This window comes from Elephantulus edwardii, unplaced genomic scaffold (genome assembly GCF_000299155.1).
Source record: "Elephantulus edwardii isolate Elephantulus edwardi_28Jun2011 unplaced genomic scaffold, EleEdw1.0 scaffold00028, whole genome shotgun sequence".
Classification (NCBI taxonomy): domain Eukaryota; kingdom Metazoa; phylum Chordata; class Mammalia; order Macroscelidea; family Macroscelididae; genus Elephantulus; species Elephantulus edwardii.
In genome coordinates, this window is record NW_006399778.1 from 13,249,248 (window position 1) to 13,273,471 (window position 24,224).

The following is a 24,224-nucleotide window of genomic DNA, read 5'->3' on the forward strand; positions in this document are numbered from 1 at the left end:
GGAAGACCCTTGATGAGATGGATCGATTCTGTGAGTGGACTGGTGGGAATGAGTGTGTTTGAGATGGTGAGGTTGACACAGGATAGAACAGCGTTTAGGTCTTCTTGTACATAGGGTCGCTATGAGTCTCAAGCGACTCGATGGCACATAACAACAACAACAAGAGAAGCAATTAGCAGGTAACACTACACTACCAGCAATGTCTGTTGTTGTTATTTTTTTGTACTGTTGAGTTTGAACTCACCCGCAGCTGACCCTCGAGTGGGTTTTCAGAGGCCATAAATCACACACAGGAGGAAATGGCCCATTCTTTTCCTACAGAGGATTCGAACCATATGCCTTTGGGTCAGCTGTGCAATTCCTTACCACTAGGTCCCCAGAGCTCCCCTGAGGCGGGAAACAGTGGTCATCAAGTGGATCTAACTCATGGCGACCCCAAGGGTGTCAGAGTAGTAAAGTTTTCAATGGCTGTTTTTTCACGAGTAGTTTGCTGGGTCTTTCTTCCAATCTACCTCTGCGTGGACTTGAACCACCAACCTTTTGGTTAGCACCTGTATAAGCTAACTATTTCCACCACTCAGTGACTCCAATTAGCAATTGCTACCTGTCAGAGGAATATATCCAATACGCTTATTTGCTGCAATGTGTTAGGGACCCAGGACCTTCTTGGAGAAGGTGCAGCCAGAGTGCTCCTTGGAGGTGAAGATGATAAAGCTTCGTCCCATATACTTCGGGCATGTTGCTAGGAGGGGCTATTCCTTGGAATAGGGACATTATACTTGGAAAGGGGGGCACAGTAAAAGAGAGGAAGACCCTCAAACAGGTGACTGACACAGTGACGCAGTGCACTCAAGTGTGTCAGACTGTGAGGTTGGGAGGAGAGGACAGGGCTCAGATCTCCCATTCACAGGGTCACTACAGGTCCTACTCCACTCAATGGCACCTAACAACAACAACATTAGGGACCCAGGAGTCTTATTGACACAGTGGTTAAAGCAGTGGCTGTAACCCAAATGTCAGCAGTTTGAACTCACCTGTCTCTGTGGGAGGGGGAGGGGGCATTCGGCTTCCGTAACGATTTGCAGCCTTGGGAGCCCAGTGGAGGCAGCTCTTCACAACACATAGCACCAGGTCCATCACTGGCGCCCTTGAGTGATGCCAGAGGAGCATTGTGTGCTGAGCTGCTAACTGAAAGGTCAGGATTTCAAATCCACCAACTGCTCCACATGATAGAGCACTGAGACCTAGGGGAGGGTCGTTCTGAGCCAGCACTGACCAAGCGGCAGTGGGTTGGGTTTGGAGCGAGTGGTGCACGCAGTTGACGCGTTCACCTGTTATTATCCAAAATACTATTCTGTGTCCACTCAGAGATACCTCAGAAGAAAGGCCTGGCAATCTATTTCCAAAGTATCAACCATCGGAAACTGTATGAAGCACACAATGCTCCTTTGAAACATATGGATCACCATGAATTGAAATCTATCAGGGGCGACTGGGATTTTTCTTCACGTCCGTTATTATCACAGTGAACAGATCCGGGAGTGCTGGTGGAGCAGCCCACGGGGAATTGTGTAGTTAACCCAAAGGCTCCGAGGGAGAAAACTGAGCAGTGTCCTCCCGTGTGACTTGCAGCGTCGGAACCCAGCGGAGGGGCCACTGTGAGTCATTCCCAGCAGAGCCGCAGTGCTACCACCGTCCAACAGTTCCTACTCACTGACGCGTCTCAACATAAAAATAAGGACTTCCCTAGGTTCTGAAGAAGAGTGGACACTTCTGAGATCTGGGCCTCTGTCTCAGGGAAGGTTCACCTGACAGACTTTAGACAAAAGCACAAAGAGTTTATAATGTGCCAGAAAAAAAGACGAGGAAACTGTTCAGGCCACTGCTCTTCGGCTGGCTGCTGTGTGCCGTCAAGTCAGAACTGACCCATCACTGACCCTCCAGTGAGTCTTCAGAGGCAGTTAATCACACAGAAGGAAACTGCCCATCCTTCCCCCACGGAGCAGATACTAACTGCGTGCCTGTAGGGTTGCAGCGCAGCTTCTTACCACCAGGCCATCAGAGCTCCCTCGTACTCTGGCTACTAGCTCTGAATTCCAGGCAGCAGGAAGGAGGAAATTCGAGGTCAACATCCTCCCTCCATTCAAAGATATTTCCAGGGAGCAGCGCACATAGCAACTGTTTTAGCTCATTGACCAAAACTTGTCACAAGTGCACAGCTGACCGGGGGACACATAAGTTGAGGTTCTTATGAGTACAGGGGAAGGGAAGGTAGCTTGCAATCCATGCCAGTACTTGTTTTGCTCTGAAGACTTTTTCTTGGGAGAATACCTGCGTGAAGCACCTTCTTGACAGTCTCTTATCTACCTCCCAGAAATGCTCCAATGGCATCATTGTCCCCATTTGACCCCTGGGACAGCTGAGGCCCAGGGCTGTGAGATTTGCCCAGGTTCCCACAGCTGGTGAGCAGCAGAGCCTCAAGCTGCAGGCAGAGAAGAGCACTTCCGTCCAGCTTTCTGTCCACCACGAGGTTCCTTCCTGCACCCAGAGGATCTGTGTTTGCCTTTTTCTTTACGTGAAAAGTTACAGAGCAAATTGGTTTTCTATTTATCCATTCATACACATTTTGCTTTATGACCTTAAATTCAACAACATCAACGTAACCACACTCTCCCTGCTTTCCTCCAGTGATTCTCGCTTCCGTCCATCCTTCCATTCTGTCTTTTCCTGTCTTCTGAGCCAGGTCCCTGGGCGAACGCTGTCCCTCTCTCTGATCACATATGGTGAATTGGTCTAAGGGGAGAGTACACGCCTCCCTGCTGTTAACTGCCCACCTTATAGAGCCGTCTGTTGTTTGAATGAATGTTGACCCACACGAATGAGTTTTGTTCAAGCTACACAAGGTGACTAAGAGCCATAGTTTTGGGGTTTCTACCCCACCAGTAAGCCTGGTCAGTTTTGTGATTTTGAGTGTCATTGCTCATTTTTTGCCCCCTTTGTCCAGGACTCCCTTCTAGAATGGCCGGTGGTGGCACCATTGAGTTCTGCTCTCGGGGTCGTGGAGGTCGGGGTCCATGTGGACGATGAGTCCTGTAGACTGATTGTTCCTGTGCATCTTCGCTTTTCTTCCCCCTCTCTCCTTTTTTTTTGGTTCTAGACACAGAGAGACCACTAGGTGACCGTCAGATGACCACTAGAAAGCTTTTCAGACTCTAGTCACTACTCACCAGAGTAGATATGAAACATTGTCTTTGAGGATAATGTTAGGAGACCCAGAGTCTCATCTTTAACACGTTCTAGAACAGCCTTAAGCCTGCAGGCTCCCCCCACTCTGGATTTGGGCAGCATTGAGGATCGGAATCAAAGCATTGGCATCTAGTTAACTGAGAATGCTGGGGGGGGGGGGCCTGGGAGCTCTGCATGGGCTCCTGGGAGACCCATGACCCCTACCCTCTGTCATTCTACAGGTCAGCGGCCACTTGGACTACGCCAAGCAGATGGACGTCATCCTGAAGACTGTGGGCATTCGCACCAAGCCAGGCTGGGATGAGAAAGGCCTCTTGCTGGCCCCAGGTAGCCTCCTCCAGGAAGAACCTCGCCAGGGAACAGGTGCCCCATCGTCTGGTGAGGCCAGCCACCAGGATGAGCAAGCCCAGGGGTTCACAACCAAAGAGATCCCTAAAGCTGCCACGTTACCCAACCCCAGCCAAGCCCAAGTGCCAACAGAACCGGACCAATCTGAAAGGGCCTCCTCTGCTGCTGCCGCTAACCCCACTGAGAGCCCCCATGTCTGCAGCCATGGCATGGGCTCCAACCCCCTGGGCTGTCCTGACTGTGCCAGCCAGACCGAGGGGCCCTGCCCAGGGCTAGACTGACCCCCACCATGGCAACGAGACTGTTTTCTGCTCAACCTTCACTTGCCTCTCATCAGCTCCCAGGTGAGCTGTGAAAGTGCAGAATTTCCAGAAGTGCCTTCCAAAGATGAAGAAAGTGCAAAGGAGGGGAGGAGAAGGCTGGCCCCCCGGGGAAGCAAGCCAGAGAAGTGAAGCTAGCCACAGTGAAGAGACTGAGGCGGGGAAGCCCGCGTGGGCTGAGTGCATACAGACCACACTGCACGGGGGTCCAGGCACGCTCTCTGGCACCGCCACACTCCCATGGTCTCAATAAAGCCAGGTACCCCCTGCTTTCACACTTACACTTCAGGGTTGCCTTCCACCGGAAGCACCCCCTACCAGCACCCCAGGGCCTTTGGCAGTGGTTCTGGATTCCAGAACAGGTACAGGTGTTGACAGACGGGGACAACTCACTCTGTTGTTGAAAGAGCTGATCAGAGCTGCCACACGCAGCCACCGAGGACATCAGTCACACAGTCTGTACCATGAGCGGTGTCCCTAGAAGTGGTACAGCATGGTGGCACTGGATTGAAATCGTGGTGGAAATGCTGAGGGGTGGGTGGGAGCCGGGTTGGTGACAAGAAGGAACTGAATAAGGGAAAGATCTTCTATGGCAGGAACAAGACCGGTAACCATAATTGCAAATAATAATAACAACTGCTCTCCTTGCGTGTTTACTTGCACTGATTGTCTCCACTTACCCTCATAACCCTGTGAGGTGATGCTACTGGTAGCCTAGTGGTAAGGAGTTGCACCACCAACCCAAAGGCGTAAGGGTCAAATCCACCAGCTGCTCCCCAGATGGGCACTCTCCTCCTGTGCCGTTTACCGCTTCTGAAAACCACTGCAGGTTCAGCTCTGAGTCACTTCTGACTCAGCGGCACATAACCACACTATCATCTTCATTTTATCCCGAGGAAAACTGAGGCCCAGAAAGGTTAGGGAGCCTGTACAAGGTCACACAGCTGTTCATTGATGGAGCTGAGTCTCAAACCCCCGTTAGATTCCTGCGCTCAAGCTCTTAACTGTTGCGTCTGCATCCATGGTCCCTTTGTTCCCTCCACACCTGGATGTCATGTCCAGAGATCATTCCCCTCATTGTGCAGATGTGAAGGTTCCAGCAGAGAAGGCATTGATGGATTCAGCAGGAGGTGGAGGGGCAGGAGAGTTAGAATCTCAGAAATAGCAGCTCAGAAATGAGCTATCTGTATTTGTTCATTCAGCGTGCATTTACTGTTAGTCACTGTTAGACACTACTGTTAGTCCCACCTCCTCTGTCATGCATGGAGAACTGAGACCCTGAGAAGGAAATGACTTTTCCAAGCCCAGAACACCTGCACCATTCTCTTCCCACAACGCCAGCTGCTCCTCAGGTCCCGAGTGGCCCCTCAAGTGAAACCAGTCCACACCCGAGTCGCTGCCTTTAGCTAGTGTTTATTGAGAGTCTGCTCAGCAGGCCGGGGCCCTGGAAAAGCCCAGTGAGCACCACAGCCCCTCTGCGGCCTGGGCCAGGACCGGAGCCGAGTGTGATCAGCACCAAGGAGGGCATCAGGGCAGCCCGTGAGAATGCCCCAGGGGTTTGGGTTGAGGGAACTTTGATGGGGTGAGATTTAAAAAAAAAAAAACCTGCAAAGGAATACGTACCAAGTAAACACAAGATAGGAGCCCACCCTCCAGGATAAAGGTTCTCATGCCAGGGTCCAGCTGCCTGCCTGGGGCCCAGCCTCTGCCAGAGACAGCTCCTCTTCAGCTCTGCTGCTGTCTATCATCCCCATGTCCCACTGACCCCAGGGAAGGCCAGAAGGGCGAGGCAGAGGCTAGGTTCTGTCTCCATCAGCTAGTTCCTCCATAGGGCTGAGGAAGCCTGGCATGAAAGCCAATCATCCCTGGCAGTGGGCATGAAGACACACGCTGCCCCTCTACCCCCGAGAGAGGGAGTACAGCGGCTCAGGAGTTGGGAGGGCCCTGAGAGGTGGGGATGGAGAAGTGGGGAACCAGAATTAGGATGTGGGAATCTGGGCTGGGACTGAAGAGGAGGAAGCTGAAAAACTAAGAGTAGGGACCGATAAGCTTCCTCTGCTCATACCCAAGGTCAGAGGGCCGGGCAGGCAGGAGTGGCAAGAGCAGCGCAGACCACTTACCACTTCCTGGGTGCTCTTGAGACCCCTACGAGGTCGGCGTGATTACACATTGTGCACACGATCACTGAGGCTCCGAGAGTTTAATGACCTGTACAAAGCCCCTGAGCTGGCAGACGTAGAGCAGAGATCTCATTCATACCTGGGCAGACCACCCGTCCCCGAGCCTGGCTGCTTTTCTGTGCCGCTTACATGAGAGACACAGCCACCCACAGGGAATAGCCAGTCCGGAAGCTTCATCCAGAAACTCATGCTCCAGGTTTAAAATCATCTAAACTATCCCAGGCATCCCCAGGTAGTGCAAATGGTTAACACACCAACTGCTAAGTGAAAGGTTAGTAGTTCAAATATCCCCCAGAGGCACTTGAGAAGTGAGGCCTGGTGACCGATTTCTAAACATCAACCACGAAACCCTTGTGATGCGTTGTTCTGTTCTGACATGTGGAGTTGACCGATACCGGTAAACCAGCACCCCTCACAGTGAATGTATACACTAGTCACTGGGGGGGAGAGGGGGGCAAGTCACATGATTCTGATTGAGTAGTTATGGCTCGGGACAGGAATTACGCTTTTTTTTTTTTTTTAGCAAAATCTCAGGTGAGGTTGATGCTGCTGGTCTGTGGACCACATGTGGGGAAGAGAATCGGCCAAACCCAAACATGAATCCATCACTGCAGAGGTGTCGCTCCCCATCATGCAGATAAAATATGCAAAGGACATGTCTGTATTCAAGCTGATCGGAATCAGTTGCTCCTTCTCCCCAACTTCCAGTATTGTCCGATAGTTCTGGACCGACACATGTGCAAGGGACATCCCACAACGAAGAGCATAAGTGCCTGAGTCAGCTATCCTCCCACCAGACAGGAAAGTAGGACACTGTCTCAGTGAACCCCAGTGGAGGCGCCAAGAGCTTCAGGCAGACCTGCAGCCTCCTGGCCTTGGCCTTGGAGACTGGGCCCCCTCAATCCATCTCCCCACTGGCCAGATCCAAGCCTGGTCAGTTCGTGGGGGTGCCCAGTGGATGCAGCCGGAGCTCAGATTCCACTGGATCAATGTTGAAGAAATTGACGGTGGCAGTGGCCCGCGCCGGAGGTGGGAGGTCCCGCGTGACCTCTCCAGGCAGCAGCAGCTGAGCTGTGAGCTGCAGGCCCGAGGAGCCGCCCGAGTCCGAGTCCATGTCCGAGCTGGGGGGCAGGGGCAGCGGCAGCACCTGCTGCAGGCTCAGGCCAGGGCGGGCACCACTGTGAGAGGTGCGCATAGACGGGGAGGCAACGCTGGCCTGCTGCTCCCCGGGGCAGCGGGGACATGGCAGGAACCTTCCGAGGGCCCGCTTGAAGTCCCTCATGAAGAGCGGGTAGATGATGGGGTTCATGGTGCTGTTACAGTAGCCCAGCCACGTGAGGATGTCAAAGAGGCCTGGGGAGATGCAGTCACACACGGCCTGTGGGGGAGGGGAACAGGGCACATCCGGGCCTGGAGCAGGCACACAGCACAGCCACCATGAGGGACAGCCCACCCTCCTCCCTCTGTGGGCTGGGATGAGAGTCAAGGCCTCCCCAGCAAGGCCAGGACTCACCTCCTGCTGTGGCATTACCTGTGCTATGTTGGCCACAAAGAAGGGCAGCCAGGTCACGAAGAACATGCCCAGCAGGATGCCCAATGTCAGGCTGGCCTTCAGAGCCTTGGTGCTGTGCTTGGTGGCCAAACGCCTGCTCTCTGCTGACTGCACCGCTGGACGAGGGGTCCGAGGCACCTGTGAGGGGAAGGACACATAAATCAGCTAAGAGCCGCACTTGGACCCTGATACCAGTCTCAGACTGAGCCTCAATACCAATTCTAGATTGAATACTCAGAGAAGCAATAAACTTACCCTTTATCTAGATCTTGATCTTGACTGAGCACCAACCGTAGTACTGGTCTGAAGCCTCATCCTAACTCAAGACTGAACCTTAACCCTGGTTCCAGATTAATCTCTGGCTTCAACCATAAACAAAGTCCCAACTAAAATCCCAGACTAAACCCTGACACCTGCCAGAGACGGAGCCTGACTTCATGGTTGTCTCAAACTCAGCCTCCACCCTAAACCCAGACCCAAGACCCAGCCTCAGCCTTAAATGAGCCTGGATCCCTTCAATACACTGAGCCCTGGGCCCTGCTGCCTTAACCCTAACCCCGCATTTCACAGGAACTCTAGAAAGTTCAACAAGACAGCAGCACTTTCCCAGATACAAATCAGAATGATTCAGAAAAGTACCATCCTTGCAAAAGGCAATAGGTCAACACACACATGATGAGTCCTAGCACCTTCCAAAGCTCAGCTCTGTCTGTGAGGTGTACTTGGAGAGGTGAGGGAGGAGCAAACCTGCTAGCAATCCAGGCTTGGCAATCCCTTTGTGTATGATTTCTCTTTATATTTGGAGTAATGGCTTTACCATTATATTCATGTTCTATAAGATAAAAGTGGCTTTTAAAAATGTGTGCATCAGGCAAACGTTTGAAATGAAGCCTACTATAAACTACTAGATGTGCTAACTTTGGAATTTTACAGTTGATATGATGCTGCAGACTTTCCGGCATCTCCATTCTCAAATGTGTATTTTGAAGAGAGAGAGAAAGGAGAGGAGAGCTGCCCACAGCAGCCACTGAAAGGAGTCCTTGGGCACCGAGAGGTTGGAATTTAACTTTTCAAGTTGAGGATCAGCAGTCCCAAAACATAAAAAGCTCTAAAAAGGAAGGAAGACCCTTTAGCCTAGTGTTGTCTTAACATTCTGAAGCTCATCAGTCCTTTGAAAAGTTAATTAAATCAATAAGACCTCTCTCCAGAAAATAAACACCATATAAATGTGCATACATGCACACACACATATACACACAACTCCCACATGTCCAGAGGATACAGAGACCAACTTGGAGTCTACCCAGGAAACCTCTCAGGGTCCATGAAAGCTAGGACATGAAGCTCTACTCTAGTCCATGGTTGCTATCAACTTGTATATTCACATATCAGATTTACATAAAGTAAGACCCATCTGCATATACAATTTAAGTGAACATCAATGTGCAAAACTGTGCACAATTCATCATAAATAACTATGCAAAAGGTGTGTGCTGCCCCAGGAATCTGTCTGGGCTTTGAAAACTGGGGGTTCCTCTAGCACCCTCTAGACTGAACTTTTAAGAGTTGCCACAGGAGATAAAAGGGTCAAAAGCAAGCAGGAAGGGACCCAGATCACCAGGCAACTTTCTGCAGATGGAAAGTGGGCGGAGGAGGCGAAGCCAAGAAGATGTGTCATCCCCCGTGTACAGCAAACCAGCACCCTCCAACTCCCTCTCACATGCTTGAGTTCTTTTTTTCAATACATAAAAGACAAGTTTTTGTTTTTTATTTATTCACTTTTTACAAGCATACTTTCTAAGATTAGGATAAATAATTTCAATAATCAGAATGAAAAAAAATAAAAAAGTCACACAGATATAAGGGCCTCAAACTCATAGCCATAGAAAATATCTATTTCAAGTTAGTAATACTCAAGAGAGAACAGAGATTTAAGTGAATTCTTTTAAATATGTTTGTTTGATTGGTTTTTAAGTATTTTTAAATTTGGGGGGTTTATTTTTAAAAAAAAATTAAATTTTTTTTTTTTTTTTTTAAATATGTTTGTTTGATTGGTTTTTAAGTATTTTTAAATTTGGGGGGTTTATTTTTAAAATCTTTTTTATTATTTTCTTTCTTAATTCACTCACCGTTGCATTTCCTCCCTCTCCTTCCTTTTCCCTCACCCAGTCCATTTTGTAATACACTTCTTGTTCCAGATTGTTGTCATACATGTAATACCTAATCATATATTCCTATTAAACCATTCTTTCCCTCATCTGTTCCAATGCAGTGTTCATTATCTATCCTTTTTCTTTTCACCAAAGTTTATAGAGAACTTAGATCTCCATTCATTCATTGTTGCACATTTTCCTCCATTCTATCCCCCCACCCAGTTCGGTTTTCTGTTTGAAAAAATAAATAAATTCTTCTTGAGTTCTTCAGCTCTGTGTCCTGTCCATGGTGCTGAAACTCCAACACTAACTACGGGAGCAAGGGAGTTCCTGAATAGTGCAAAAAAAAAAGTACTCAGTTGCTAACGGAAAGGCTGGAAGTTTGAGTCCCTCCAGAGGCACCTTAGAAGACAGGCCTGGCTATCTACTTCCCCAACCAGTCATTAGAAACCCCCTGGAGCACATATGAGGTCTCCACAAATCAGGGTTGACTCAGGGCAACTGTTCTGATGGGAGCAGGGAAGTTAGTGCAGGTTTAATTCTGGAATGCTGGAGGAAGGAAGTGGGGAACAGGAAACACAATGTACTTACAACCTTGACCCCTCAATGTGACCATCAGGTGAAATCTGGCTATGCTGAACATCAAGGACAAAAGAGCAACTTTGATTTCTCCTCCTGATGAAACAGTACCAAGCATAAACAAGTGCTGGGTTTTTAAAACAGGTAGGGAGTGCTGATGGTGCCGTGGAGAAGCTGCACTGCAATCTCAAAGGCACACAGTTCAATCCCACTAACTGCTCTGCAGAAGAAGGACAGACAGTCTCTTCCTGTGTGAGTTATTTTCTCTGAAAACCTACTGGAGGGTCAGCTATGGGTCCGACTCTACAGCACACAACAATCTGGCTCCAATTATTCCTTTACCACCTACTCTACTGTCTTGAGACAGCCTCTATTTCCCTATCTGTAAAATGGGAATACAATATTAGTCTTTGGATTCACTGCCTGCACAGTGCCTGACACTGAGTTCTGACTATAGGACCACCATGATGCGGTTCAGTGCTGTAAGTGTGGGGCTGGGATAACTACTCGGATCCTTGGGGACCTATCCCTCTGCCAGCAGCTTAGGTTTTCCTGTAACTGCACAGATGTCAGGACAAATGGTCTGACTCACCAGGCTACTGAGCGTGGCTGGCATCGCTACAGATGGGGCATCCTCGCCTCCCCCTCCACCCACCACACACAAGCCTGCTTTCTAGGTCTGGCCCCAGCTCAGCAAGAGAAGGAAAGAGCACCTGCTTTCCTTCACTCTCTTCTGGTTTTCTGCCCTCTACTGATTTTCTGCCCTCTACAGTAGTCTCTTTGTGGTCTCAATGACGCTGCCATTGTCAACCTAGAGGAAAATTGTCCAAGACTCGCCATGTCTTCAAATCACTGCCATCAATGGAGACAGATGACATGGAAATGGGGAGACACTTTCCCCAGGGGATCCCACTCTTAGAAGTATCCTCTGAGCTCTAATGGCCCAGAGAGGGGTCAAGAGGCAGCCCTGGTCTTGTCAGAGCCCTGGGGCACTGGAGAGCAGAAACCCCAGGGATGTGCTGGGGGGAGGAATAAAAAGCTACAAAGGGGCTCAGAAAGAGATCTGGGGCTACTCTCTAATCTTTCTGGGAGAAAATCTTATGGTTTTCTCCCTTCCATTTGCCCCAAAGAACACAAAAGGGAAGAGAAGAAAATGGGCTCAGAGAAAGTAGAAGACCTTTCCAAGGTCACATGCACCATTACAAAACCCCAAACCAAGGTCCTATGACTTCAGATCAACAAAAGACCCCTATTTACTGTGCACAAGCTATGCACCTAGTCTCCAGGGGGAGCAAATGAACAAGCACTCAGCTACGAACCAAGAGATTGGTGGCTCAAATCTACCCAGAGGTACCTAACAAGAAAGGCCTGGTGATCTATGTGTGAAAGACCACAACTCTTGGAAATGCTGTGGAGCACACTTCTACTCTGAAATATATGGGGTCCCCATGAGTCAGAATTGGTCTGGTTTGGTTTGGTTTGATTTATGTATCAGTAGTTAATACTCATTGCTCATGCTTTATAGGAGGTGGGTATTACTGTCCCCACTTCGCAGATGAGCAACTGAAGCTCAGGAGACAAAATAACTTGTCAAGAGTCACACAACAACTAAATGTTGATTCAGGGGTTCAAAGTCATTTCAGGCTCCAGAAACTGCTTTTTTCCCCCCATGTCCCCATTCAGAGATGGCATCCATGGACCAGTCAGGGTGCATTTTGAGGAATTTCACCTGTCCACTAACAGCCCCTCATGAAACATCCACCACCAACCCACACACTGGTGTCTGACTCATGTCAGCCGCACCAGCCCATATTCCCTTTCTTCCATGTAACCATGACTGTTCTGTTGTTTGCATGTCCTTATAAATGTCTGTGTATTTGTCACCATCAGAGTGCAGCTGTTCAGAAAACAATTTGGCGGTACCTTCTAGCTGGTAATTCCACCTACAGGTCCCTATGTTCAAGAAGCAAATGCCCCCCCCCTAGAAGAAAAAGCATAAGCACAAACAGAAGTCTGTACATCAGTGCTCATGGTAACAATTTTTTAACAAAAGTAAAATATTTTAATTATGTAAAGTTGTAAGGCACAAATAAGCCTGTGTTCAAAGACAATCAACAATAATCTTACAATCTACCTATAAACAGACAACACGCCTTTTTCTTCTTCATTTATTGTATGCGTAAAATATATACAAATAAAATATAATAAAGATGTTGTTGTCTCTTACTTTTATTTAATATTACTTTGTAAAGATTGTTCAGTATCTTAAGACAAAAGACAGACACAACTGAAATTGCCATCAACAGAGGAACTTGTCATGCTGGTTGCATCAGTACCAACGAGTAGCAACCCTACGTACAACAGACAAAACACTGCCCTCTCCCACACCATCCACAATCTCTCTGCTCTACTTAAATCCATTGTTGCAATCACTATGTCAACCCAGCTCCTGGAGGATCTTCTCCTTCACTCTCTACCTTTATAAGCATGACATCTTTTTCCAAGGATTGAGCCCTCCTGACAATCAATAGGCCCAAAGTAGATGAGACAAAATTTTAGAATCTTTGCTTCTAAGAGTACTCTGTCTGCACCTCTTCTAAGATTTGTTAGTTCTTTTAGCAGTCCATGGGATATTCAATACTATTCTCCAACACCACCATTCAAAGGTATTGATTCTCCTTTGGTCATCATTATTCACTGTCAAACTTTCAGATGCATATAAAGCAATTGAAAATATCATGGCCAGAACAAATACTATATAATATCACTGTTATAAAATAGGACAGGGATGGTGGGGGGAGAGGATGGGAAATGATTGGATAGATAATGAATGCTGTATCAAAACAGATGAAGGGAAGAACTGTCCTAAAGGAATGTGATTGGACATTGTATATATCACAACAGTCTGGAACAAGGGGTACAGTGAAGGGTGGACTGGGAAAGAAGGGGAGTGGGGAAGAAAATGTGCAACAATTAATTAAATTTTAAAAATTTTAAAATAAAAAGAAGAAAATATTACAGCTTGGGCCAAAATGGATAACTAAAGTGTGGACTATATTGTATATGGAATATTGTTGTTGTTGAATGCCTTAAAGTCAAGCATGACTCATAGCGACCCTATGAACAAAAGACCTGAAATCCCTCCACAACTACTGACATTTATCAAAGTTCATAGAGTTTCTGGAGGCATGTTATTTAGGAAGTGGATGCTACTCCTGTTTCCAAACCTGCACCCATATGAAGTTCTATTACATACCACAGATACATACATAGCACAGATAAACTGTGAAATCATCCTAAGAAAATATGTCAGTCACAAAATGATAAATACTATACCCTTCTATGAAATAAGCAAACATAAAAAAGCCAAAGATTATAGAGTGGACCTGCGGGGAGGGATTGCATAGCAAAGAGGGAGTTGTTCTTTTTCTTTTCAAGGACAAGAGTGATTTGTGGGAGAGGGGTTGAGCAGGAAGAGAAGTGCAACAATGAATAACTGGAAATCCTAAGTCTCTGTAAACTTTCATTAAAATTAATTTTAAAATGATATTAAAAAAGCCAAAGATGATAAAGGATGTGTGAGGAAGGGGTAGGGTGTGGGGTAGGGTATGCACAATGGGATATTTTGTTAGAGGAGAGCTTTGAATTTATATTAACGGCCTTTGAATATTTTGGAAAATGATGTCAGTAAGACTGGCATATGAAAAATACAACCAATGTCACTACTGGATTATAAATGGGGGAATTGTGTGGACACATATTTTGATGCATATTTTCACCACAAAAAAACAAAAAAAAAACTGGAAAAATTCAGGAAAAGAAAGTGATTGCAGTGCCTGGTGAACATAATGACACTAGGTTTTTGGGAGACTGGAAGTCAGTTGAACATTGTTGTTGCTGTTGTTATGCGCCATCAAGTCACCTGCGACCCATATGAGCCCTATGTACAGCAGCTCCGAACCCTGCCCTGAGCCAGTTTCACTAATTCCGACACACCACCCCTGTTGCCCCAGTTCCTGTATCAATTAATCCCATCTGGGGTCTTCTTTTCCTGCGCTGTCCCTCTACCCTTGCAAGCATGATGTCCTTCTCCAAGGACCGATCTCTCCTGGCCACATGCCCAAAGTATAGGAGATGGAGCTTCAAAATCCTAGCCTCTGAGGGAAAATTTGGTTTCACCCTCTCCAAGCCAGCAGTATTTGTTTTCTTGGCGGTCCATGGTATGTTCAAGACTCTATATAAATGTAGATCTAGGAATAGATACAGATAGAGAGACAGAGACATAGATGTAAACAGAATCCGATAATTGCTCAGCCAGGGACTCAATGCCATACCTAACTCCAGAAGCAGCATGGTTCTCTATTAACAGTATTGCTTTCACATTCAGAAAATGCTCTTGAGAAGCAACGACAGGGAAACTGCTTCACTTTGGACATTTCATCAAGAAAAAGCAATTGTTAGAAAATGACATCACAGTGAGTAAAGTAACAGGTAGGTGCTGTCAAGCCGCTCCAACTAACAGTGACCCCATGTGACAGAGCCGAACTGTCTTGGAGGGGTTTCTGGATTGTAATCTTTACTGAACTGATTGCCAGATCTTTCTTCTGTGGCCCCATTGGCTGGGTTTGAACTACCAGCCTTTCAGTTAGCAGTTAAGCGTTTAATCACTGTGCCACCAAGGATCTCTGGAAAAGTCGAAGGTGACTGAAAGCAAGGCAAACCCTCAATGAGATGGAAAGAAAGTGCAGTCACCACAAGGGAGTCAAGCAAGACAAGGATCGTGAAGACAGGTGGTGCTGCAGCAGGCAACACTGTCATTCTGTTACACGTCAGGTTGCTGGAAGGGGCTGCCTGGACAGATACTAACAACCGTCATTCACCCTGAGATGCAAAGACTTCAGATGATTTTTCCCAGGTCATCCCACTGTGCTGAGAAAGAGGCAGGATTTGACCTGTAACCAGCCCAACACCCCAGCATCTGCTCGCAGCCCTGGGAGGTCACCAGGCCACCTGACTCGAGCCGCAGCCACGTCTGCCATCCTCCATGCTGCAGCTCCACCAGCCTCTCCAGCTCAGGCTTCTCCTCCTCCTCCTCCAGGATATTTCTGTGATCGCTGCCTCCTCTCCTGAGGAGGAGGAAGGACTGAACTGCAAGGAAGATAGATCGCTATGACAGAACATTGCGGAGTGGAGTGGGGGAGAGGAAGGAATGACGGAGGAGGAGGAAAGAGAAAGGAGGAAGAGGAGGAGAGGAGGACGGAGAAATGGGGAGAAGTGGGAACTCAGAGAGAAAGGGGCAGGGAAAGGGGGAAAGATGATGTAACAAGGAGGAAGGAGATGGAGAGACGGCGGATGGACCACCAAACCTGCTGCTAGGGTCAGATGCGGCTCACAGTGACCCTACAGGGTAGAGCAGAACTGTCCCATAAGGTTCCCAAGGCTGTGATCTTTATGGAAGGAGCTCTGAGGATGGAGTGTGTTATGTGGTCTTAACCAAAAGTTCCGTAGTTTGGATGCACCAGCTGCTCCAAGGGAGAAAGATGATGGACTGTCACACCCACCCTCCAGAGGGATTTCTAGAGCCTCAGAAACTCCCTGGAGGGTCCCTCCGAGCCATAGTTGACTTGATGGCAGTCGGTTTGGTCTCTACAGAAGCAGACTGCCCAAAGGAGCAGGCTGTTGGCTTCAAACCTCTGACTTTTAACAGTTGAGCACTTAACAGCACCATCAATGCTGCTGTTCTGCACCGCAGAGACCCAGAAACCACAGCAGAGAAAATGGAGAGGCTGGGAAGGCAGCAAGACCAGCTGGCCCTCCCCACCCCCCTCCCACAGCTCCCACTAATGCCTCTCACTGATGTCCCTGAAATCATCCGCTGGCTGAGCAATAGGCCCGGCCAGCATCTACCTTTCACACACATGCGCATACACGAAACCCAGAGTTGCGTGCACATAAACGCATCATGCCTGCACATACACACATGTGCACTCTCCCCTGCCCACCGTGTTCTGACTGCCCTCCCCCTCAACACCCCTCCTTGTACTTTGAGCCCTGCTCTAAGCCCGCCACCCAGGGCAGGCTGCCCTGGCTAACATCACTAAGCCAAACAACGGCCATTGAAAACCTCTATTCAAGTAAAAAGGCATGAAGATGCTAAAACTGCTCCTGGTCTCCACCTCAGAGGAACTGACTCTTGGGGCACGCTGCCAGCTCTCATGCTCTGTGAGGCAGCTGAAGGCTGGAGTGCGAAGGGATCCAAGAGTGCAGGGGCTGACAGCAGGTGAGAAGGGGTCTGATACAGTCCAGCTTTTGTGGCTCATCCACAAGGGCCTTTTGGTCCAGTCACTGAGAAAGCTTCTGCCTCTAGACTACGGGTTGTCCCACGTCCCTGGGATTAGACAGCTGGCCTGGGAAGTGAGGGGCCATGACCCAGGAGTCTGAAGGAGAGGCAGTATCCCAGGAGGTAGGTCCCCAAATGCAAACAATTCTCCAGGGAATAAAGAAAAGGCAAATTCCCCCAACGCAGATGTGCAGAAAGCTTGCCTAGGGGCCAGGGAGAGTTGAAGACTAGCACAGGAATGGTGTCTCAAATTCCAAACCAAGAAAATGTCAGCAGCGCAACTTCTGACAGACTACACCACTAAGTCCCCTGTCTCCTGACTGTTGTTTTTGTTGTTATGTGTCACTGAGTGGGAGTCAACACATAGCTGAGCCTCCAGCATGCTTTTAGAGGCAGTAAATTGAGGAAAAGGGAGAGGAATTAGAATAGTCACATTTCCCACTTGAGAGGCCCATGGGTCACTCTGATACCTCAGAGACAGGGTATCAGCCCTTTAACCCATAAAGACTCCAGTCAGTGTTCCATGTTAGGGCTCACTGGGACTTCTCTGCTTCACTTTTCAAGCACGTACACAGTAAATGTAATAAATCCCGTGTGTTCACTGGGTGAGGCATTGCTCTTACAAGCCCTGTATCATGAAGCTGTCCCATAGCCGATGCTGTCTCTTAACTCATACTCACTGCTGTCATTTTGGAATAGACTGATTGCTGACCCCTGTGTTTCCAAGGCTGTAAATCAAATGGGAGGAGTCATCTGTCTTTCTCCTACAGAGAAGCATAGCCTTACGGTTAGCGGTGCAACTTCCAACAGACTACACCACTAAAGCTCCCTGTCTCCTGGCTGGTGTTTGTTGCTGTGTTTCATTGAGTGGGAACCAACCCACAGCTGAGCCTCCGGCTTGTTTTTAGAGGCAGTAAATAGCGCAGGAAGAGATTGCTCATCTTTCTCCCATGGAGCAGCTGGTAGATTCAAACTGTTTCCCTTTGGGTTGGCAGTGCAGATTTTTAGTAGCCCACCAGAGCTTCCCTTGTCTTCTGACCAGAAGAGAAATTCCCAGGGGTCAGGAGTCTGTATGTCCTACCCATATGCCCATCCTCAGTCTAAAACAGCTTCTGAGCAAGTGGATGCTAAATAAATGTGACTGAGCAAAGGAATCAAGATAAAAAGGCCTGGGCTCCATCATATACAAGAGCTGATTCTGAGAAGTAGGAAAATAAGGAAGCACTGTGAACAGAGGTCAAGCATGCTACATTCACATCGTCCCTTCCACAGACACCTACTGAGCATCTACTACGAACGTGCCATCGCGGACTCTAGAACTGTGTTAGTAAGCAAAAAGACAAGGTCTCAGGGCTTCCATTTTCGTGGCAGTGGTGTTAGGTGCCATCGAGTCGAGTACGACTCATAGTGACCCTACAAACAAAAGATCTGACCCCTGCTCTGTCCTGCACCATCTTTACACTTCCTGACACACAAGAGCCCATCGCAGCAATCACCACATCAACCCACATGGTTGAGAGTCTTTCTCTCCTTCGCCGACCCTCCACCCTTCCCAGCATCATGTCCTTCTCCACGGGTTAGCACCTAGCAACATGTCCAAAGTATGTAAGGCGAAGTCTCATCATTCTTGCCTCCAAAGAACATTAGGAAAAAATAAACAAACACGTGCACAACATGTCCAAAGGAGCTCTAGTGGTAGAGTACATTATATTCTATCAAAAGGTCCGTGAGTGATGTGAATCCACCACCCACTCCAAAGGAGAACCTCCTCTCTTAAAGATTTACAGCCTCAAAAATCTGACAGTGGGTCACCATGCATTGGAATCAACTTGACAACAGTAGGTTTATTTTCTTGGTTTAAGTGTCCTGGGTTTGATAATCTGGAGTTCGGTCTGGGGCACATTAACAAAGAAATCAGAGCTGGAGAGAGTGTTTTGGAAGGCATCATGCAGAGGTGACATGTTCAGGCACAGGACAAGTTTAGTCACTAAGGAGTGAATGTGGGAAGGGTACACTGGGGCCAGGGACGCAATGTTGGGGTGGAGCAGGAGGAAGCAGCCAAAGAGACACAGCCAGTGAGGCAGGAAGGACAGTGTGGTCCCCCTGAGGATAGTGTTTCAAGTCAGTCTTCCAGCCTGTGCTAACTCAGATTGATGTAAGCTTGAACCTCATTTATCAACTCTGTGGCCTGGGGCACGTCACCTTCCCTCTCTCTGAGCTTCAGTTTCTCCACCTGTCAAACAGGGGAAAGGCAGCACTTCTGGGTTGTTCTAGGGATCAATAAGCATAGCTTGGTGCCTGGCACACAGAGAGTGCTCAAAGGCCATGATCTGCAGCTGTTACCACCTGGGGGACTCCTGCCTGGGTGCTGAACTATGGTCTCAGTTTCACCTTGGTGCCAGCCAGTTTCACAGAAAGAAAATTTGTGTATCAAGCATTAATAGTGCTGAGAATTGGTTCCTCTCCCGTCAATCTTACTAGGACCAACTAACTTCTTCCGTCTTTAGTAACTATTTTCCCAGAGCATAGGACAGGACATAAGAGAATATTCAATCACTGGGTAAAGTCACCCCTTCTAGTTACATCCAGAAGAAAACACCATGTGTGGGTGCCACCTGGTCTTTAACGCCCTTCCAACTTAGCAAAGAGAAACCAGGATGTGGACACATCAACCCAAGTGAACTTCAGTGATATTTACTGAGGCTTCTTGGCAGAAATTGTGTTTGTAATCACCTTCTATTTGTGGCAAGGAATCCTAATTTTCCATTTCTGAAAGAGCGATGAAGTGTTTTTAAACCAATTCACAAAAGTAAAAAGATAAATGAGATGATTTCAAGAAAATCCTAAGTATAATTTCAAGTGGCTTGAGGTGCATTGAAGAGAGGAAAGTAGACATCCTGCACCAGTTCCTGCTTAAAATGTGAGGAAATCTTGTTTTTTTTAAAAAAAGAGAAAAAAAACACCAAACTTCTGTTTATAAAAAAAGTTAACCAAAGTGTGAAAAGATAAGCTACACACTGGGAGAAATGTTTGTAAATCATTTATATCTAACAATCGAATAACTAGAACATGTATAAAACCTTGACAAAAAGACAACTGAATAAAGGACTTAAAAAGCCATTTCAACAACCATGCCAGTGCTGAGGAACAAAGTCATGACCACAGCTGCCTTCTTCGAGAATGCTCTCCAGAGAACAGGGAGAGAGAGCAGGGCTGCAGTTAGGACTTCCTTCACCAGTCCTGGCGCCTTAGAAGATCTCCCAGCTGCCCCTCTGGGCCTCACAAATGGGGTGCAACAGCTGTTTGGAGAATCACCACCAATGAGGGTGCTACCCTTTCAGCCACTAAGGCATCTCCACCCTCAGATGTCTCCTCCAGCTTAATCTACCAAGATGAACTCGCAGGGCTAGTAACCTGTCCTCGGTGCTTGTAACCTAATGCCCTGGGATTTGAGGTTATGCATTCATCCCTTAGGGAGACAATATGGCTTGGGTCCTGTATGGATGGGAGGGGCAATACAGTCACTCCCTTCTAGATACAGGACCTTGAGCTACCCCAATATCTCTGTAGATGTTCATTGAAATGAAAAATAAACTACCTAAATTAAAAAAAAAATATCTACCCCACTCATAAGCACGTACGGATCACCTACTGTGACAAGATCTCACTCCAGATGTCTGTTGGTCATACCGTGGCGGTTTGCCTATTTCTGAGTTGCTATAAGGGAGCTCTGGTGGCTTAGTGGTAAGGAATTACACTTCCATTGCAAAGGTGCATGGTTCAAATCCAAGCAGCCACTCCGTATGAAAAAGATGGCCAGTTTTCTCCTGTGCTAATTACGTCCTCTGAAAACAGAACACTGGTCAGTTACAAATCAATGGTACTCAACGACAAGATGCTGAACATTGTGTCACTAGTATTTCAAATACCAGCAGGGTCGCTCATGGAGGACAGGTTTTAGTAGCATTTCCAGACTTGGCAGATAAAGGAGAAAGGCTTGAAAATCAACTTCCAAAAACTAGCCAGTAATAATGTTATGAATCCTAAGAATGTTACCTGATATAACGCTGAAAGATGAGCCCTCTAACAGAAAGACGCTCAAAATACATAGTGACCAAGACAATGAACTCAATCAAGCCTGCCAACGAATGTGAAGATGAGGCAAGACTGGGAAATGCGTCACCATATGGAGCTGACTCAACAGCAACTAACAGTTAGGAGCCGTGAGGACCAGAAGTGCTCTGCCCTCGTGCAGCTTGAATTCAAGTAGGAAAGACAGAAAAGAAAAAAAAAATACATCAACAAGTAAACTAGGAGCTGGAGAACAGAGAAAGGCCAGATACGGTGTGGAGAACACGGGAAGTCTTTTCAGTAAGAAGTGGCCTGAGAGACTCAGACACGAGCAGAACTGGGAGAAGAGCATTTCAAGCAAGGAGAACAGTCAAGTGCAAAGACCTTGAGGCTGAAGGAAGTCTGGTGCCTTGAAGAGCCAGAAGAGTCAGATGGTTGCAGCGGAGTAAGAGGCAGAGAAAGGAGAGATGTCGAGATGCCTGCCTTCCTCTTTAACTGGAGAACAATGGGAAGCCACGAAGGGACTGAAGCTGGGAAATGCATGACCACACTGAGAATTTTTTTTTTTAATTGCTCTGGCACACTATGCTGAGGAAAATAGGTAGAAATCAGATTGGCGTGGAATAAAAAGGAGCCAGGTAAGAAGTGATGGTGGATCGGATTAGGGAAGTGAGGGAGAGATGCAGAGAAGTGAGAACTAGTACTCTACATATTTAGGAAACAACCCCACAGGCCTTATTAATGGGTGGAGTGGGCGTGAGAGAGGGAAATTATTTCTGGATTTCTGACATGCGTGATGCCCTGACGTGATGGAGAAGACGTGGGAGGAGCAGGTGGGGAGAGCTGGGCCACCCTGAGTGCTCTTACCTTGTCATGGGTGCAGTCAGCCATTGAGTTTGGAGTTCAGACAAAAAGATGGGAACTAGAAATGGGTCGCTGGCTGCTCACTCCCTCCTCTCTCTCCTCACCCCTTATCCTGTGAACCCCGGGTACCTGTAACGTCTCCAAGGCCTGGCCGGCCATGCCCGTGTTGAGGGAGGCGACCTGCACCGCCTGCTTCCGGGCAGCCAGCAGGATCCTGCAGTAGGTGAAGCAGATGGCGCCCGAGGGCAGGAAGAAGGTGAGGCCCGACGCCACCAGGACGAAAGGCAGGCTGGCCAGCAGACGGCACTGGCCCGGGGCGGGCTCCCGGGCGCGGCCCAGCTCGTGCCAGCCGAGGAGCAGGGGCAGGAAGGAGGCCAGAGCGGCGAGGGTCCAGGCGCCCAGGACCAGCGCCAGGGCGCGCGGGGGCGTCATGCGCAGTTTGTAGCGCAAAGGCGAGAGGATGAGCAGGTAGCGGTCTAGGCTGATGAGGCAGAGGTTGAGGATGGAGGCGCTGCAGCACATCACGTCGAAGGCGGCCCAGAGCAGGCAGAGGCCGCGAGCCAGCACCCAGCGCCCATACAGCGCGTTCAGCATGGCCGGCGGCATCACCACCAGTCCCACCATCAGGTCCGACGTGAAGAGCGACACCAGGAAGAAGTTGGACGTGTTGCGCAGCGCCGGCTGCGTGCAGATGAGCACGATGAGCAGGGAGTTGGCCGCCGCCGTCAGTGCAATGACCGCGCACAGGCCAGCCGCCACCCAGCCACTGCCCGTGGCGCCCAAAGGCAGCCCTGACTCCCAGTCCGGGGTGCTGTGGTTGGAGGGACCCGGCTCTGGGACCATGAGGGCGGGGGTGGAAAGCAAAGGCGTGAGTTCTGAGAAGGTTCCCAAGGACGTGGAAGGGTGGGCAGGAAGACTGGTGAAGTTGGATGGACGTCCTTGGTGAGAATGGACCCCCCAGGAAGGGGGGAGGGGCAAGCGGGAAGACAGGAACCAGGTCAAAGGGCAGAGGTCCTAAAGGATAGGGTAGAGGAAGAGGAGTTATGGGGCGCCCCGGGTCGTGAGAAGGGGCAGCCTGAGCAAACCAACTGGAAGTCTGGGGAAGGAGAGAGCGGATGAGGAGCTGAGTCCCCTCGAGGGAGCAAAGACATAGTTAGGAGCATGGGGGCGTCAGATGACCCCTAAAGGTTGAGTGGACGCCCCAGGTGGGAGTAGAGCCCCTAAAGGGACGGGTGGTAAGATAAGGGCGGGGTTGCTCGTCCAGGACTGGGACCCCGGAGGTGGGGTGAATGATGTAGAGCGCTCCCCGGCCAGGGCCAACCTTCGTGGCGGAGATGGGCGTATGAAGAACCAGGTTTGGAGCTGGGGCCGCTGGAGGTAGTAGGGTGGGGTCCCTGGCAAGGAAGATACTGGGGGGCTGGGGCCGAAGGAAGGATGCAGGCCGGCCAGCGCGGGGCGGAGGAACTGTGGCTGTGCCTCCGCGCCCTCCGTCCCTAGCCGGGTCCCCGGGTTGGTTCTGCCGCGCTGGGTACCTGGGTGCTCCGTGCTTCTCCGCTGCTGGTGACTGCGGCAGGCCCCGCGGGGCTGCGACCGAGGAGGCGGCGGGCCGGAGCCCTGGAGCCCGGCAGGAGCGGCGAGGGGCCGGCCGGCGCCCGGAGCGGGTGGTGCTTCTTGCAGCGCGCGGTCTCCGCACCGTGGAGCCTGCGCTCCGCTCCGCGGTGGGCGGGGAGAACCCGAGTCCCAGCCTCGGATGCTGGAGTGTCCGGGTCCGCCCGGCCTGCGAAGGGAAGATGTGAGCGCCCAGCCACTCAGGGTCGTCCTCCCGCCCCCCCCCCCCAACTGTGGCGGCGGCCTGCCCACCCTCGCAGGCCCCTCCCCAGCCCACACGTGGTGGCAGCGCAGCTGGAACTCAGAGGGGGGGCCGTGGCCCGCCCTTAACCAGGGTCTGCTCCCCAATAGGGGTCTGCGCTATTGGGGGTGGGGCAGCAGGAGTTGGGGATACTGGGTAGATCACTTTAGTTGCTATGTTTGCGCTTCCTCCGCTGTGTATATAATAAAATGGGTTCACAATTCCTGCATACTTCGCCTTTGGTTTGAGCAGGAAGTCTTGGAGCCTCAGGTTAACCCCTCCCTGGGGCCTTGAGAACAAAAATAATCCTGTTCCCCAACCCTTCCGAGCACTCAAGGGGGAAGTTCCTGACTTGTGGGCGCTCAGCCTGACGGAGAACAGTTGCTGAAGGGAGAAGAGAGGTGTGTAGCGAGTCCGGGTGCGAAACCTGTGTATCTTTTCTCCCTGACAGAGTAAAGTCTCTTCTAAACGCTGCAAAATGAATGCTGTGAAGGCCGTTCATTCATTTGGCAAATCTTTATTGAGCTCTTACGAGATGTCCAGTACTGTGAGCTGTGGCCTAGTGGTAAGGAAGCTATGCTGTACTCCCAAAGGCACGCAGTTCAAATCCACAAGCTCCTCGGAGGTAGAAGGATGGGCAATGGCCTCCGTGAAATTAACTGTCTCTGAAAACTGGCTGGTGGATCAGCCATGGATCCGTTCTAACTCGATGGTACACAACA

At 49.4% G+C, this 24,224-nt stretch overlaps 2 protein-coding genes across 2 annotated transcripts in view; one reads left to right on the forward strand and one right to left on the reverse strand.

Annotated features, from left to right (window-relative positions):
- TMCO4 (transmembrane and coiled-coil domains 4) overlaps nucleotides 1–3,875 on the forward strand; it is a 146,474-nt gene extending 142,599 nt beyond the window's left edge. Inside the window, exon 14 of the mRNA XM_006883582.1 lies at nucleotides 3,468–3,875. Within this exon, the coding sequence (XP_006883644.1) occupies nucleotides 3,468–3,875 (408 nt within the window). The remainder of the gene's footprint in view (nucleotides 1–3,467) is intronic.
- A 3,042-nt stretch (nucleotides 3,876–6,917) lies between these two features.
- HTR6 (5-hydroxytryptamine (serotonin) receptor 6, G protein-coupled) lies at nucleotides 6,918–22,519 on the reverse strand. The gene is made up of 3 exons (XM_006883583.1): nucleotides 21,783–22,519; nucleotides 7,626–7,784; nucleotides 6,918–7,472 (listed from the first exon to the last, which is right to left on the reverse strand). The coding sequence occupies exons 1-3, from the start codon at nucleotides 22,494–22,496 to the stop codon at nucleotides 7,029–7,031; spliced, it is 1,317 nt and encodes a 438-aa protein (XP_006883645.1). The 5' UTR covers nucleotides 22,497–22,519; the 3' UTR covers nucleotides 6,918–7,028.
- Nucleotides 22,520–24,224: the final 1,705 nt, after the last annotated feature.